Source organism: Diabrotica virgifera, chromosome 8, assembly GCF_917563875.1.
Source record: "Diabrotica virgifera virgifera chromosome 8, PGI_DIABVI_V3a".
NCBI lineage: Eukaryota > Metazoa > Arthropoda > Insecta > Coleoptera > Chrysomelidae > Diabrotica > Diabrotica virgifera.
Window position 1 is genome coordinate 55927427 of NC_065450.1, and position 18098 is coordinate 55945524.

The window sequence follows — 18098 nt, forward strand, 5'->3', positions numbered from 1 at the left end:
AAGCTTCTCCTCAACAGAATTAGTCACAGGATACTAGAAAATGTCCCCATTGAACAAGCTGGCTTCCGCCCTCATCGAAGCTGTACGGACCAAGTGCTGTCATTAACAACTTTTATAGAAGCTAGTTTTCAAAAGAAACAAAAGACAGCAACAGTATTTATAGATCTAACAGCAGCATATGATACTGTTTGGAGACAGGGATTAATATATAAACTGGCCCGCATTATCCCCTGCAGAAAGATAATTAACCTCATTGACAACATGCTGACCAACAGAGCCTTCCAGGTTATAATGGGAAAGGAGACGAGTAGACAGATGAAACTTAACAATGGTCTTCCACAGGGTTCTGTCCTTGCCCCTTTACTTTTCAGCCTCTATATTGCTGACATGCCTGAAACCGAATCTCGGAAGTTTGGATATGCTGACGTCTGGACCCTTGCAACAAGCCACCAATCTTTAGAAACTACAGAAATCACTCTCACGAATGACTTATCCATCCTCAGCGAATACCTTAAGAAATGGAGACTACAGCCAAGTACTACAAAAACTGAAGTATCAGCTTTTCATCTAAACAACAAGTTGGCAAACAGAGAATTGCGAGTGTATTTTAATAACAAGCTGTTAAAACACAATAAATACCCGAAATACCTTGGGGTTACTCTAGACAGAACGCTCACATTCAGAGAACACCTGACGAAAACAGCAGCAAAATTGAAAACACGCAACAATATAATACAGAAACTCTGCGGCACTACATGGGGGTCCACAGCATCAACATTAAGATCCTCTGCTCTTGGCCTGATATATCCGGTGGCAGAATACTGTGCTCCAGTGTGGCTAAATAGCAGGCATACCCACCTGGTCGACACCCAACTAAACCGTACTATGCGTATGATAACAGGCACAATTAAGCCCACCCCTACAATGTGGCTACCTACCCTTAGTAATATAGCACCACCCAACCTACGCCGCGAACATGCATTGGTTAAAGAATATAACAAAATAATGGACAGTCGCCAGCTTCTAGTCCACAACGACATCCCCGATATTCTTGGAAACCGTCTCCGATCCAGGTTACCCCCTCTACAATCTGCTCAAGCGCTGCAGCAATCCAACTTTGACTTAAATACCCGATGGAGAGAAGATTGGGAAAGTAGGACAGATCCGCATTACCATAGTCTACCGGACATCATAGGGAAACCTGGCGAATTTGAACGTCCCCGTAAGATTTGGGCAGCCCTTAATCGAATTCGAACAAACTGTGGAAGATGCGCCGACTCCCTCCACAGATGGGGTAAACTCCCCTCGCCTTCTTGTGACTGCGGCGCTGCAAGACAGACGATCAGTCACATTGTTCAGGACTGCCCACGCAGAGCATACACAGGCGACCCTATAGACTTTGTAATGGCAACCGAAGGGTCAATCGAATATATAAAAAAATTGGACATCTGTTTGTGATGCATTGTATAATGCATAAATCTAACTATATTCTGTGATATACTTAAGCCATACGCTAAATAAATAAACCGTACTAACCTGGCAATATCGACCTCGTATTCTTGAAGAGCTTCATCTTTCTTTTGTCTTCGATTTTTAAACTGCGACTGATAGACATGCTCTAAATGTTCGTGCCCGTATCGCATATTCAGTCTCTTTTTAAGCTGCTCGAAGTCATCTGTCTCCTCTACGGCTATGGTCTGGAGGACATCCAAAGCGTCGCCTCGAAGAGCAATAGTGAGGTTTACAGCCTTTTCTTTTTCGGACCATCCGTTCGCTCTGGCCGCCGATTCGAACTGTTTCATGTAGTTGTTCCATGATGACTTTCCGTCGAAATTTGGCAGCTTAACACGAGCATGACCCACACTCCCTTCAGCTATCGACCGTGGCTCCAATTTGTATTTGGTTTCATCATCTTTAATATCTGTTAAGATGGGTTCCATCCCTTTGTCTACTTTTTCCGTTTCCTCCATTTTCTTTTCTATTTCCTTGATCTTTTCTTCAAAAGTAGATTTTATGGACGATATCTTGTCGTCAAAATCCGAAGTGACCCTAGAGATCTCGTTAGTCATTTTGCTGTCAAGGGATGAAATATCACCCGAAACTTTCTTCTCTAACGATGCAATGTCTGTCGAAACTTTCAAAACATCCGAGGAAACTTTAGAAACATCGGAGGAAACTTTAGAAACATCGGAGGAAACTTTCGAAATCGACGAGATCACAGCAGCATGCTTGTCTTCAAACAAATAGGTTTCTGGATCTTGACCCTCTTCTTGAAGAGCGTTCTTTAGACGTTCGACTAGATCAGCCTTTTTCCCAGTAGTGTCCATGTCTCTCTCTTCTAACTGGTTGCGGAGCTCCTTAACGATCAATTCAGTGATTTTCTTATGTTGTGAAGACATTGTCACACACTTTATTTATTACGATTTATATTTTATTTATTTTTAAAAGTTCCACACTCTATTTAAACCGAAAATTTACGTTAAATTTATGTATTTCAAGTATCCTCACTTCTGCACCATTTTGTTACGCGATTGACTCTACTATTTTATTGTTTATGTTTTTAGGCACTAAGTTTAATTTAATTGACTTTATTTATTTTTAATAACTTACACTTAAAGAAATAAAGAACACTGAATTTATATCCTTTAATAACACTAATTTACAAACTTAACATTAAAATACTACATTAATTTTATTCGTTACAAAATAACCACGGCTTTATTAAAGATTACACTAAAACAACAATTTATCTAAATGTCTAATATTTACCATTTACATTTACATTTATTTCGCGTCCGAACATCGAAAAATGTTACTCGACCGACGACTACAAATTTATATCTAACTCTAATTTCAAAAATGTCTCTTTATATAGTTATAAAAATTAATCTACTGATTTCCAGAAAAAATCGAAAGATATCTATTATTTACAAAGCAACAAAAGAAAGGTGTATTAGGTGACCTTCTAGATATGCCGATACGTTCGTAAACAGCTGTCTCGCCGACGAACAGGGTTTCAGACACTTCGGCGCCAGAAAGTTCTGGCGTTGACAGGGCCGGCCTGGGACCGTGACAATATACTGCAGAAACTACCCCTATCCCTTGGCGAGCATGTTTTTACGATTTTCTCATTAACTATGTATTATTTTTAAACAAAACTTATACAAGGTTAAAGACCACTATTTACTCTAAAAATTATGTCCTATTCATTTTTTTCGTATAAGCAACCGTTACGGCACAGTGGCGCCGTAAACCTCATATATGCTTTGGCGGGCTCCAGTTTTTGTTTTTTTTTTCGTCATCTGTTCGTTTTATTGATAAAGTACTTATGTAAAATAAAACAACACAGTGTAACCTACAAATTATGACTTATGCACATTTTACATTCTTTGCTCCCCAAAGCCACAGTGGTGGCCCAAAATAAATTTTTGCATATTTTCGCCACCTACACGCATTTTATTGCATTAATGCTACGTTAATAGCACAATATTTACCCTTAGGTGGTCGCTAAGCAGTGGCGAATCCAGGGAGGGGTAACGGGGGTGATCACCTCCCCCCTCTCAAACCAAGTGATATTATATTCAAAGATTATAAAAATATTCATTTATTTTTATAGAAATTTAACCAATTGGCACCCCCCTCTTAACGATGCTGGATCCGCCACTGTCGCTAAAGCATAAAAAGTCATTCTTATAAAAATAATATTAATATAATATAAGTATTTCTATAAAAATAAATGAATATTTTTATAATCTTCAAATATAATATCACTTGGTTTGAGAGGGGTGGGGGTGATCGCCCCCATCACCCCTCCCTGGATCCGCCACTGCTTAGCGACCACTTAGGGGTGAATATTGTGCTATTAAGGTAGCATTAACGCAATAAAATGCGTGTAGATGGCGAAAATATGAAAAAAATTATTTTGGGCCACCACTGTGGTTTTGGGGAGCAAAGAATTTAAAATGTGCATAGGTCATGATTTGTAGGTTACACTGTGTTGTTTTATTTTACATAAGTACTTTATCAATAAAACGAACAGATGACGAAAAAAAAAACAAAAACTGGAGCCCGCCAAAGCATATATGAGGTTTACGGTGCCACTGTGCCGTAACGGTTGCTTAAACGAAAAAAATGAATAGGACCTAATTTTTAGAGTAAATAGTGGTCTTTAACCTTGTATAAGTTTTGTTTAAAAAAAAAATGAATAGGTAATAAGAAAATCGTAAAAACATGCTCGCCAAGGTATAGGGGTAGTTTCTGCAGTATATTTTCAAGGATAGGGCTGGTTTCCGCAGGGATGTTGCAATAATCATATATATTTTGAAAAGCACTATTGAAGAAGCATATGCCCATATGGATCAAAAAGCAAAAAACAAAAAAAATTTTCAACCCCCCATTTTATTTATTTTTTTTTGCTACAGGGGTTGCACTAGGAAATCGCTTTTAGTGTCCATGCATGGGTAATAATAACGTGCACAAAATGATATATGAAGCATATTAATGAAGGGCATTGTGTGTGAAGGATTCCAAGAAAATCACTTTATTTATTAATTCTTCTTTTTTTGGGGTGGTTTCGGGGAAAAATGGGGATGCATTATACAAATTTGTAAATAACACCAGTACATGGGTAATCGCTGAAAGTCTTTTTACTCTAGCATAAACGGTTCAGATGGTATAAAAAGGGATTTTTTAAAATGTAGCACCCTGTAATTAAAAAAAGGGCAATTACCCTTAAGTGAAACCTATACCAAAAAATCAATCATCTATTTGTGAATAATTTCCGCAGAATTTCTTTTTAATTTCCGTTACAGTTAGGGAAAAATATATTTTTTTTAAAAACATCTTTTTTAAAAACTTGTCAACTTTGGGGCGCCACCCTTGCTAAACGGTGGATGATAGAGATATGCTGTTAGAAATAAATTGTAGAAAATATAGTCCTCTTCATATTGATATAAAAGAAATTTTTTGTAAAAGGTACAGGAAGGGCTACGTTCCGCAAAAACCACAAATTACCCCCTTTAAAGGGGTGAAAAGGGGGGTTCCGGGGCGAAATTTGTTCAGAAAAAGTTAGTCTTATAATAAGCACCCCTTGATATGCCAGAAAAAAAATAAAACCGGACTTGTGTCCATTTTGCAAGGTTCAACCTCTGTTTCCTACACTACTTAGGCCCGGTCTTTTCACCTCCGGATAAATAGTTAACGGGAAGTTTATCTGACAGATAAAAAAAGTAGTGTCTTTTCACTCTGGAATAAAGTTATCCGGCAGATAAATTGACGTTAAATATCAAATATTTAACTGCCGAATAAAGTACCGAATAAGAAGTTATCTGGCAGATAAACTTTGATTTTCGTATATTTCATGGTTTCTGATTACCAGGAAACTAAAAATATAACCTAAAATCTTGAGGGTCTGATTGAATTTATTGCAAAAGTAAAATTTTGTTCTTTCTAAAAATTCTCAATCACAAATTTTATGTTATTTTGTTTTTATACATACCTACCTACTGTAATTTTTTAAGCAGAGTTATTAGATATTAACCCTCCGTTAGGCGCGTGGTCTACAATCGTAGACCACTCTCCTTTAAGTGGTCGCCAATTGCATAAAACTGCACATACGCCCCCATCCCGCTTAGTAGCTGTCACTAATACTTCCAACTTACTCTTCAGTTTTCTAAACGCCGCCGATCTGTTTGCATTATTTTTTTACCATTATTCAAAGAGCACTGGTCTACAACCGTAGACCACGCGACTAAGCGCGTTCCAGTTTTTAGTTGTATATATAAAGCTAATATGTAGCCCGCTGTGTATATAAAGTTAATAACATAAATGAAAATGTTTCAATAAGCGACTTCATTGAAAACTTAGCATGGTAACTAATCAAACAGCAAATTGAATATGGATCAACTATGCCTTCCCTGCTAAGAGAACTTAGACGACGAGCTCGCGTACTGCTCGGAGTTCAAGAAGTCGTACTCCTTTCCCCTAATATTCCAACAAATTACGTGGGACGATGTTGTAATTGTGCATGAATTTGCAATATGTCAACAAGAAGGGCATGCCAAATATGTGACACATTTGCATTCAAGGATCAGTTTGGGGATATTTGCACTGAATGTTTGACGGACTAAAATTGTGCCATTTTGACCATTTAATAGTTTTGTTCTTTTTTACTTTTTAGTTCTATTCTTTATTATTTATCCCTATTGGTCATTCTATAAGTTCAAAGATAAAAAATATTTGTGTTTTGTACTAAATTGAGCTTATTCTTATGACCATTTTCATTTACTTGCGAATAAAGACCCAAAAAATCATGACTTCGTTTTTAATTTTACCACTGTCAAAATGAGAAAAGCCAAGGAACAAAACATATCTAATATCAAAGTGCGAACATAAATAAACATGCTATTAACCACTAATTTGTTAATTTTGACAAAATGCGGTATTATACGACAAAAAACTCTTGGTCTACAATCGTAGACCACGCGCCTAAGCTTGTCAGCAATAGCGACGCGCCTAACGTAGGGTTAAATTAAAGATGGGTTATAATTTGAAAAAATTATAATAGGTATGTATTATTATATACCTACCCAACTATATTCATTTACAAAGGAAAACAAGTTGTAAAAAATAAAAATAGAATAGTTTCTTATCCCATCATTTCTTTGAATTGCCAAATATTTTACGATTCCAAAATGAAAGGTATTGATATATGTAGGTAGTAACTAGAATTATGTATGCACATGGTTCTCAGAAACAGTAGATGATACCTACCTTGAAAAAAAAGCTGCTGTTAAGTATCCAAAACATACTGGGTGTATCATGAAATTCTAAAAAAATAGAATATAGGAAGACTGATTTTATATTCTGAGAATTTCGTAATACTCCCCGGATATGTTTTAAATAGGTACCTTCTTACTAATATTTTTTTGTGCCAAATATAAGTAATTCTGTATTATTGCTGTTTAAATTCAGATCATAGCAATGGGTTGTTACCTTTTTAATGAGTCCGCAAATACATCCCTTTTTGTATATAGCAGAAAACAAAACGATTACATTGATTCAGTTGTCCTACACTGAAGCAATATATTTATAACATAGAGAGAGATGAAAATGAAGACAATTTTGAAAATGAATTGCTAAGTATAGACCAGTAATAAGCTAAATTATTGAATTTACTGAAGTTATGATGTTTGATAACCTTATAAAAATTTTTGTGTTAAGCTTGTCACGCACGGGGAACTATACTAAAATATATCTCATATCACTCACTATAGTAATGAGTGAGGCTGCATACACGGAACTATACCTAATGTATATTATGGTTCCGTTTATGCAGGCTCACTCATTATTATAGTGAGCAATATGAGATGTAATATATCTATTATAGTATACCTCCTGGTCAGTAACAAGCTTTATGGGGAAATAGAAGGATCATTAATATACATGTATAATTTTTTATTCTTTATTTAATTGTCCTTTGTATAATTTAATTATTAAATTTAATAAATCAATGAATTTTTGTGTCTCTTCTGCCCTTTAATTTTCTCTGGCACGCTTGTGTTCTACCCTTTCCTCCTCTTTTTCTATCTGAAGCAATTGAGCTATGTTGAGTATTAGCGTTGTTCTTTCTTGTAATACATTCTCTAGTTTATTATTGGTAGCTTATTTCTGGAACTAGCTTTTTCTTTGAGAACACAGGATTCCATCTTCTAGGTGTTTGTCATATCTGTAACCAATTTTTTTTAATTAGAAGAGTGAAAGATATCTACTAACAAATATTAAAATTAGGTTTTATTCTTGTTATTGGGATTCTTCAATTTACCATGTAAATTATCCAATCTTTAAAATATTGTGTTTTGATATACATAGTTGGTTTATCCCTAGTTTACTATTCAATATACCAGTTGGATGGATTATAAATCTGTAGCGTTTTGACAATGATTGATATGTCCATCTAGCCTAATTTTTCAGGAGGGCATTTTGAAAGTTTAAATCATGTTTTGTCAACCCAAAAACGAAAAGTAATCAACATAAGAAATCAAGTAATATATCAAGTTCTGGCCTACCTAATACAGTAGAATCCAGATTATCCGTACTCCTCGGGACCGAAGGTGGCACTGATAATCCGAACATGTATTTCTTATGTATAATAAGTACTTATACACATACATATTATAATATTATGTACCTACCATAAAAAGATAACAGAAAAAATAAATCTTTCATTATGAGTCTCTCTTTCGTCATATAGAGTTTCTGTTAAGTGATTTACAATGACGCTATGTTGATAAAACCTCAAAAATGCAACTTGAGTAATAGAAAATCATAGCACGGATAATTAGGGTTCTACTGTAAGTTAAAAGGGGACATGTGGGACAAAGGGGGTTTTACCTTCATCATACACATACCAAACTATACCAACTTGAAGAAATGTTACTAAATAGCATATCAAGCAAATAATCTCATTATGGCTAAAATCAGACGTAACATCAAGTTTTGCCATACCACTACAGAAATATAGTATTGAATTTAAATAAAAGTTTTCCCCACATTAACAAATTTTTACATCATTGAACAATTATTAGGTTTGTTCTAGCATCAGTTTCAAACGGTTTGAAACCATCAGCGAATAGTCGATCAGCGCGAGTAGATAGGGGATAGCACTGGTGACTGTATTATGTTCTCTCACTGAGCAACTAATTGCTGACGGTTTCTGACTAGTTTGACTGTTTGCTAGAACAAACCTAATATTAATAATCATATAATATGTACATATATAATTATGTAAACAAAATTACCACTGCATCTGTTTCATTAGCTAGCTTGTCTTTATTTAAACTTGTCTTTGTCTTCTATTTTACATACAAATCAACAGTTTTCCTCTAATTTAAAATGGATTTACCTCTTGTTCAAGCTCTCCAGTAAACTATTTCAGCATAATCAATGTTTTCTTTCTAAAACAATATTGTTGTCTGATTAAAATATGGAAATGTATTTCTAAACCTTATGACTTTGTATACTTATTTTTTTAAGTTGTAATTCTTTGATTTACTTACATTTCCTTCATTCCTTCTTCCAAAATGGAAATAAAATCGATAAAATCATCTTTGAATCTAATTATGTTAGGTTAAGTTAAAGCTGAAATTATAAAAATAAACATAAAAGTCAGGTGTGTTCGGAATCCAAACTTACTTTTAAGCTTATCTACCGGATAACTAACTGGAACATAAATTGACGTGAAAAGACGGGTACATTTTATCTGGCGAATAAATATTTATCCTCCAGATAGCTAACTGCCAGATAAGAGCATATTTATTCGGAGGTGAAAAGACCGGGCCTTAATTTTGTTTTCATTTATAAATGAAAGTTGATATGAATATAAATATATTTTTAAAATTTGTATTTATGCCATATTTATAATACAAATCATGTGTAATCTATTCGTAAGACAGCTGCAGTGTTGCCGATACACATTATTTCTTTCAAATAAAACATAATTTTTAATGGAATATAATATGTTATAGTGTTTATAATATATGCTTTTAATCTGATCATAAAGTAGGTACAATATTTATTTAAAAATTGTATACTTTGATAAAGCTTTCCCAAAATATCCAACCGTCTGGTTTCTCTTTAAACCACAGAATAAGAAAATACATTTGTGTGTGATTCTGTGGTCTGACTTTTGAAAAATGACAACGACACTTGACAGCGATGATTCATAAGTCAAATTCCAAATGCGAACTGTCAATGGTTGTCAACATTGTTTTTTATATACGAACAAGAATTTGAAATATTTTTATGTACAATTTATATTTTAGTGAAACTATAATTAGAGATCTGCTAAGAAGGTACGATTTCATTTTAATTACGTTAAATTTTTCCAATGGCAAAAGACCTCTGTCTTCCTAGTATTCGAAAGTTTAAAGTGCCTACAACAGCATTGTTTTTATTTCAGTGCCAAAATTATCCTACAAAAAGAAACTTTTAACTTGCATCTTTTTCGACGATTTTTTACGACACAAAAGTTTATAGTAATTAATGTTTAAATGAACATGCTTTACGTTTTTATAAGCTAAGTCAACTAGTATTGAAATAAATAAGTTCTTGGTAATTAATACAAGGTGGGATTTTAAAACTAATATTTAAAATTATAGGCAAATTAGCTGTAAATAATAAAACAGTTAATGGTCATTTTAAACGCAGTAGTCTGATATATCGCAGTTTACAATTTTTTAAATAATATCCTAAGAATTAATAAGTAGCACACTATAAGGTTTAAATAGCTGCATTTATAGATGTATCATTTATAAGTGTTCAATTTGTAAGCAGTGTTGATACTAATATAGAAATATCCTTATTCCACACATTTGACTTACACTTTTTTAAAATGATGGTAAGTTGGAAGTAATTTCTTTTTAATAGGTATATTTATACTGTGGGCTATTAATTTTTCTTTCGTTATAAGCATAATTCAATTATGTTTCAGGAATTCAATTCAATTTTTTTTAAATTAATACAAACAGGAATAGTTAAACCAAAGTTGCCCAGTAGACATATGCTTTTGCCAGTAGGAATTAAAATAACTTTCATAAAGCTTTTATGATAAGCCATTACTATCAAATTATTATTTCTAACAAGTAATTGGACTTCGTAAGCCCTAGCTTTTCATCCAAAGTGACCAAAAGTAGAACCGGAAGTCGATATTTGATGTATTCATAAAGTTTGCGTTGATTGATATATGATTTCACTACTTTTGTGTCATTTTACTAAAATTTCGGTCATAAAGATTCAACCTCGACTTTTCAATACACTTTGCTTGGTATGTCACATGTACTATTTTTGCAACTACAATATGGTACCTCTGATAAAAACTTTTTAACCAGAAATGATATAAAAATTAAAAGTACATATACATTTGTTCTCATCTTGCTAAAACACTTGGAGTAATATATTGCTTATACTATTTTGGTGACTGTAAAATGGTACTTTAGGTTGTAACCTGTATCATCCTTGGGTTATAAGCTTTCATGCGGCACCTAATTTATCAGTCTACCTGGTATGATGACGGAGGAATTATGTTTACAGACAAACAGACAGACGTGGATAATTCAATATTTTCATGTTTTTTCAAAATTGAGTTAAAACAATATAAGATGTTCAGTAGAACCTCAACTATCCATTCTCCATAGGACCGGATATGGCACAGATAATTAAAAAGCATTGATAGTTCTAACATTTATTTCTTAATATATTATAATACATAATATGTGCCTACTATAAAAAGATAATAGAAAGAATAAATCTTTATAAGTTTAAACTAATTCACAGATCAATCTTCTGATGTATGCTGTGCAAGTTTAAAATATCGACAGGGTCCGAAGTTTCTCTTTGCTCAAGTCATTTTCTTCGTCTTGACTCTCATTTATGGATGAATCAGTTTCAAAGGTTGTTTTATTTTCAAGTGTTTGTAAAAAAATATGCAATTGCTTAGCACACATTGACCTAGAGGGCCATTGTTTAGTTCTGCCATATTATGGCAGGGGAGCCCAAGCGGGGATTTTTGCAGTTCGAAATTGTCAGATTAAGATAATGTAAGTTAATACATGCAAAAGAGTGTATATTTCAAAAATCTGACGATTTGAGCCGGGCGTAAGAAAATGGGCGAGTCAAAAAGTTTCACAAGAAAAAAGCGAATAATTCACGAAATGAATGACAGATCAAAAAACTAAAAAATATGTGCTCAATATTTTTTAAAAATCTATCGAATGATACCAAACACGACTTCACACGGAGAGGGGAGGGGGTTAAATTTAATATTTTAAATATGAATCCCACGATATTTCGCGAAATGAACATCAGATCGAAAAACTGCAAAATACACTTATTCAATATTTTTGAAAAATCTATCGAATGGCACCAAACACGACACCCAACGGAAGTGAAGTGGGGGGTTACTTTAAAATCTTAAATATGAGTCCCCATTTTTTATTGCAGATTTGGATTCCTTGCGTAAAAATAAGTAACTTTTATTCGAAACATTTTTTCTAATTATGGGTAGATGGCGTTATAATCGGGAAAAACGATTGTTGGAAATGGAAAATTAAATTAAAAAATGGAAAGCGCCCACTAAAATGGAAAAATTTACTTAACTTTTTTTGGTTTTAGGACCTACTCTTCACAACCCAGTAGGTCCCCATAACGCTCGAGTGACTGCACATTTAGCATACTTTGCTCCCCTACTATTACATTCCACATCTGATCCTTTTTCATGCTATTGAATTCCCATCCTTTTTCAAGCATCTGCCTTAGAGTAAAAATCTGATCTATGGTCAATCTATTTTTCTGAATCTGGCTTGGTATTTCCCTATGACCTATAGGAATTCGTCTGGTATATTGTCAGAGCCTGGAGCTTTTGAGTTCTTTAATTTGTTAATTGCTTGTAATATTTCGTAAATTTTTGGGTATTCAACCGCTAGGACCACCCAAAGTATATATCTTTTTTATGTTCTTTTTCTTGATATATCTTTAGTAAGTTTTTGAAATATTTTTGCCATGTTGAGTGCTGCTCCTCTTCGTTGATTATTAATTCATCATTATTTTCTTTAAGACAGATACACAGCAAGGTATCAAGCTTCTCTTTTTGTTTGACACCGATTTGTAAAATGCTCGACTATTTCACTGTTGTCTATTTCTTTCCATTTTTTCATATTGCTGTTGTTCATATTTCCTTTTCCTCTCTAAACAGTTTTCTTGTTTCTCGTTGTATAATTTGCTTTACTTTCTGTTGTTTCTTGTTGAAGCATAATGTTTCGCTGTTTTTGTCTGCTTTGTAGTTTTTTTGACATTCTTTATCAAACCATTTCTTTGTTCTTTTCCTGTGTAGAATAGAGTAACTAGAGTAATTTTACTCTACTCTACTCGTCCTGCTTTTTCCTACTATTAGTTCTGCTGTCTGTGTAATTGATTTTTCCATTTGTTGTCTTTCGACATCATTTCTCTGGTCTACTAGATTTAGATGTTGTATCATTTCCTGTACATATTTTTTTTTTAATTTCCTCATTTTGCATTGTTGTACTAATTTAGTTATTTATATTATATTGTATATTTAGTTAATTTGTTAACTAATTTATTTATTATATTTTTAATTTTTAGTTAAAAATGGAAGATTGCCTTGAAGACTGTGAAGAAATTTTCTCTCAAGACGGAGTACTCCTAAAACAGGCACCCGCTACTCACATCACATTTGTCAACACTATCGGTACCTTGTACCTCTCAGAATCTCTAAATTCAAACAAAAAAAGATTTATCGAATGGAAGCCAAATGACATAACTGTGGATTCTGATATTCAAGATCAAGAATGGGCTGTAGTCAATACAGTTCAAAAGAGAATGAGGACTCTTAGTGGCAACTACCCTCCTGATTATCAGAACAGACTAAAATGCATTAAATTCAGCTTCGAAGAAATCAAAAGCTTTCGAGTGGCTAACAAAAATCGACAGATTTCATTTTACGATGGAAAGGCTGATTGTTTATGCATATTTGGGTTCCAACACGGAAACTGTGAAATGTTATTGTCAATTTTAAAACGAATGTTGAGAATTAGTTTATCCAAGAGAGATAAACACTTGTATATTGTATACGATGCCAGTTTTCACGAATTTCAACAGTTGGACAAATCGTTTGCGGAACTGGACATACAGCACGATTCAAGAACTTTATGGAGTGTCTTCAAAAACTTAAAGGACCATCCATATGAAGCTACATTTGAGGCATTTGCAAAAGTTACTGATTATGGTAGGTTATTAAATGTTTATAAATGTTATAAAAATAATTTATGGTTTGTATTAACTATGAAATGCATCACCATTCAATCTTTTTCCATTATGGCTTAATCAAGACAACATATATATTCCTGGGATCCTCGTCTACACCATCCCTCCATCTCAACCTTGTTGTAAGTCTTTGTCTGGTTCCCTTGCTTAGCTTTCATTTGCTCTGGTTAGATATCCCGCCCATCACGGCCACCACATGCATCTAAATTTTATTGCTGTGACTGTATCTCTGGCTTAGCATGAGTGGAGCAGAAAGTGACTCGGATCAGTTCTTGGTAAGAGCAAAAATGAGAATAAAGCTAAACACGAAGTGGACAAAGTAGAACCCATAAGGGGATATACAAAACCTCGAATTACATTAGAAAGACCAAGAATACCAATTGGGGATACAAAATAGGTTTCAGACGATGGAAGAAGGGGTATCAAATGAAGAGCTGGCATTAAACCAGAAATGAAAAATAACAGAAACCATAGAAACAGCACCAACATGGAGTAAAAGAGAAAAACGAGAAAAAAAGTGGTTCGGCTAGGAATGTGAATAAAGTTGGTGCTCCAAACTCTGAGACCGAAAAACATCATACTAAGGCAGATAGTGTGTGGTTGTGCTCCCCATTTTGTATTAGTTAGCTTGAGGATGATATTGTTTCTGGTGTCTCTTTTTTTTATATGTTGACAGTGGTATCGATAAAAGAGTTCTATCCAGACGTACGTCGAGGTATTTTGGCGTTTCGTTGTGTTCCAGCATCTGACCACACCATTTCACCTCCAGTGTCCTTCGGGCAAGCTTGTTTCTGAGGTGGAAAGCACACACCTGGGTTTTTATGAGATTGGGTTTCAATGGTTTACATTGTATAATTCAAAGTCTTCTAAGGCCTTTGTCAGTTTTACTTTGACTTTATCGAAGGTACTTCCTTGAGCTGCCACAGCTGTATTATCAGCATAAATAAATTGTCTTATTCATTGGTTGATGGGTTAGTCGTTGGTGTATAAATATGTTGTGCAGAATCTCACGAGGACACCTCTATAGGGGAGTCCATTTTTGGTCCTTCCACCAATTATTCTTGGGCTGGAGCGTTACATAGAACCGTGTATTCTGGAGGAGACATTTTACTAACCTTGTAAGTTGGAAATCCTTTGAAGTTTCGTAGAGTTTTGCCAGCAGCCGATTCTTATTAGCTAATATTCATGTTTACTTTCTGTAAACAATAAGATATTTTAATAAAAAATTTATTATATTTCCAGTTTATAGAAGTCCAGAACAAAGAGAAATTGATGATGTAGATAAAGAAAATCTAAACCGAAGTATAACCGAATACGAAAATACCACTACACATTCACAAGGAGACTACGAAGTTGTAGCAACAGTGCCTGAACGAAAAGACTTTCCTAGATTACGTCCTCTTTCCGTAGAACAATGGAGAGGTCATTTGAATAGTGAAGGCAAAATTGAAGACGTAGAATCAGTTAAAACACTCATATTTCGAGGAGTAAGTATATTAATTGCTAATATCTTATATACTACATTGAATAGTAACGCACCACTATAATTTCACTTTGCCCCCTTTTTTACAGAGAGAACATAGTAAGTACTGTTTGCCTCCATTCCTTTGGTACTTCTTCCTTTTCTCATATGTTTTTTAGTAGTTTGTGTATTTTGTCTTATGCTGCGTTCTTTGTTGTGCTGACTTGCTAGTGTCATCTGCTACTACTTTTACAATATTTTTAATTATGTCCCATGTTTGTTCTAGATGTTGAATGAATAGACAACCATACATTTTTTTCAATAGGTGACGTCTAGCGCTTGTACTTTCAGTATAGGGTAATGTGGGACTTCAGGTACTTCACACAAAGTGCAACAACCTGACCTCACCCACTAAACACTTTTATCTCCTACTGCGTACTCGAGACTACTCTTATAAACATAGTAACATTGTTTCTGCCCTATTTTTTCAGTTCTTTTAGTTTTACGTATTTTGTAGCATCCTCTCATATTCTCCTTTCTTTTTTATAATTTTCCTTATTGAGTGCTTTCACTCTTTATTGACTATGGCTTTCTTTATCATGGTTTCTGGTGTGTTCCTGCATATCGACCTTTCTTTTATTTGGGTACTTTTGCAGATGTCCTTATCATTGTTCTGAAACTATTGAAGATCTTATTGTTTCCACCAAATATTCTAGTTCCTTCTCTGTTTAATTAATTAAAGCAGTACACATTTTGTAATCTTCTCCCAATTCCTCTCTTTCCTACCACTTTCCCTTGTATAACTAATCACATCAAAACTTTAAACCCTGTAGTTGGCTGTATACCTTCGATAAAACAATGTGGAAGGTAGACTTCTGTTATATTTAGGTATATGAATTTATTAAAATTCTTAAAATTTATCCACGAGGAAGTAATTGTACAAAACGTTTTCGGTCAAACTGACCATCATCAATGTAAACGTCCAGTGTACAAGTAATTGAAACTAGCCACTTCATTAGGTGTAAAACCCTCTAAATTACATTTACTACATTGGACATTAAAAACAGTCGACATTAAGTCGATGTCTTAAGATTTTTAAATTAACATGTGGCTGTACTTCATCCTTGCTCGAAAATTGCACAAGATAGTGCTCAAGTGAGAGATTAACGACCAACTCAGTTGGTCAGTTTTACCGATGATGGTCAGTTTAACCGAAAATGTTTTGTACCATTTCCACTTCCTCATGGATAAATTTTAAGAATTTTAATAAATTCATATACCTAAATACAACAGAAGTGTTTACTTCATTCCACGTTGTTTAATCACAACAGCTCATATTTTTCATTTTTTAGTATGTGACCAAAGTAGCTCATTTTTCTTTCGTTCATAATGTTCAATATTTCTTTTGCTTTTTTCATCTTTCTTAATATTTCCATGTTTGTTACGTGTTGTGTCCATGGTATTTTCCACATTCTTCGATAACACAATAACACCACATCTCAAAGCTAGCAAGTCTTTTTTCAGTTGCGTCCGTAATTATTGTCCAGGCTTCAACTCCATATAAAAGGACAGAGAATACGTAGCATCTCTATACTCTTGTTCTAATTCCCATTCCCAGTTTTCCATTGCATAATACTGTTTTCATCTGATTCAAAGCGCTTCTGACAATCTCTATGCGTTGTTTTATTTCGAGGCTGCGGTCCCATTGGTCATTTGGTTCACATCCCAAATAATTGTATCTGGACTTTCTCTTTTTTTTTTTAACGTAGATTGTTTCGTCTTCAGTCTTGTTCTTACTGATAATCATGTTTTTTTTTTTGTGTTCAGAGCCATTCCATACGTCTCGCAGTACTGCGTAGTAGCCCAAAAAAGTAGCGATTAACCAAAATTTGCAGCCCTTCTCTGCTGTCTGCAAGGAGTATTGTATCGTATGCATATCTGAGATAATTCACTAATGTTCCGTTAATTGATATGCCTTCATCGATGTCTTTTAGTGCTTCTGTGGCGACACGTTTCTATTACTATTACCATTTTAATTTTAATTTTTAATACCTTTTTCAAAATGAAATAATGCGTCCCATTTAGAATTCACATTTAATATACAAACCATATGCATAGAAGGGCCTGTGTAGTTTTAAGAAACAAAATACACTCCTGGCCAAAAAAACCTGGACACCTTGAAAATAGGTCATTTTTGATGTCACGTATCTTCTAAACTTGTCCGATTTTAGTGATTTTTTTAATATGTTATAGCCTTATTCTTTAGCAATATCGCTGTGATCATATTGTTGCTAGAGAGGTAAATTGTCATTGTATACCGGGTGTATCAATCAAACTGTGTTTTTTTTCTCAAAGTTCGCCACACCCTGTAGAATATTCTAGCAATTATAAAATACTAAAATTAAAACCCAACTATAGCCTCATGTTTTCTTAACATTTTGTTGTTTGATTCATTCTCTTATATTGGATAATAAAAAAGTTAGGTACTTTAACAACTAGCCATGTTTTTCATCAATACAGGGAGATTTTAAATAAGTATAACAAACTTTAAGGGGTAATTTGCATGAAAAAAAATGACAGTTTGTTTTATAAACGTATGTTCGCAAATGCTTTGTTTCTGAGATACAGGGTGTTGAAATTTTTCTTACAAACTGACGGTTATGTATTGCTAAAAACCGGTCTAAAACCGGTTGAGATATGAAAATTAAATTTGGTGGGTTTTAAGATGGGTTCTATTTCGCATTTTCTGACATACAACTAAGAATTTTGTATTCGCCAAAGGCGCGCATACGGGTAATAT

General features: G+C 34.0%; 1 protein-coding gene and 1 long non-coding RNA gene across 5 annotated transcripts in view; one reads left to right on the plus strand and one right to left on the minus strand.

The window, feature by feature from the left end:
• Positions 1-7448: 7448 nt before the first annotated feature.
• On the minus strand, positions 7449-9344 carry LOC126889436 (uncharacterized). Of its 2 annotated transcripts, XR_007700030.1 has the most exons (4): positions 9193-9344; positions 9057-9138; positions 8799-8954; positions 7449-7726 (listed from the first exon to the last, which is right to left on the minus strand). It is a non-coding gene; the product is annotated as an uncharacterized LOC126889436 (long non-coding RNA). The 2 variants fall into 2 exon arrangements; XR_007700029.1 differs by having other exon boundaries at positions 9057-9344.
• A 396-nt stretch (positions 9345-9740) lies between these two features.
• The window catches only part of LOC114337965 (TBC1 domain family member 15), a 42919-nt gene continuing 34561 nt past the window's right edge, over positions 9741-18098 (plus strand). The window contains exons 1-3 of one of the 3 annotated variants that reach the window (XM_050659561.1): positions 9741-9851; positions 13156-13798; positions 15079-15323. In XM_050659561.1, coding sequence (XP_050515518.1) covers positions 13162-13798; positions 15079-15323 — 882 coding nt within the window. In that variant the 5' untranslated portion in view covers positions 9741-9851; positions 13156-13161. Of the gene's footprint in view, positions 9852-10125; positions 10397-13155; positions 13799-15078; positions 15324-18098 lie in introns of those variants that run through there. The other 2 variants (XM_050659560.1, XM_050659559.1) reach the window with 2 other exon arrangements.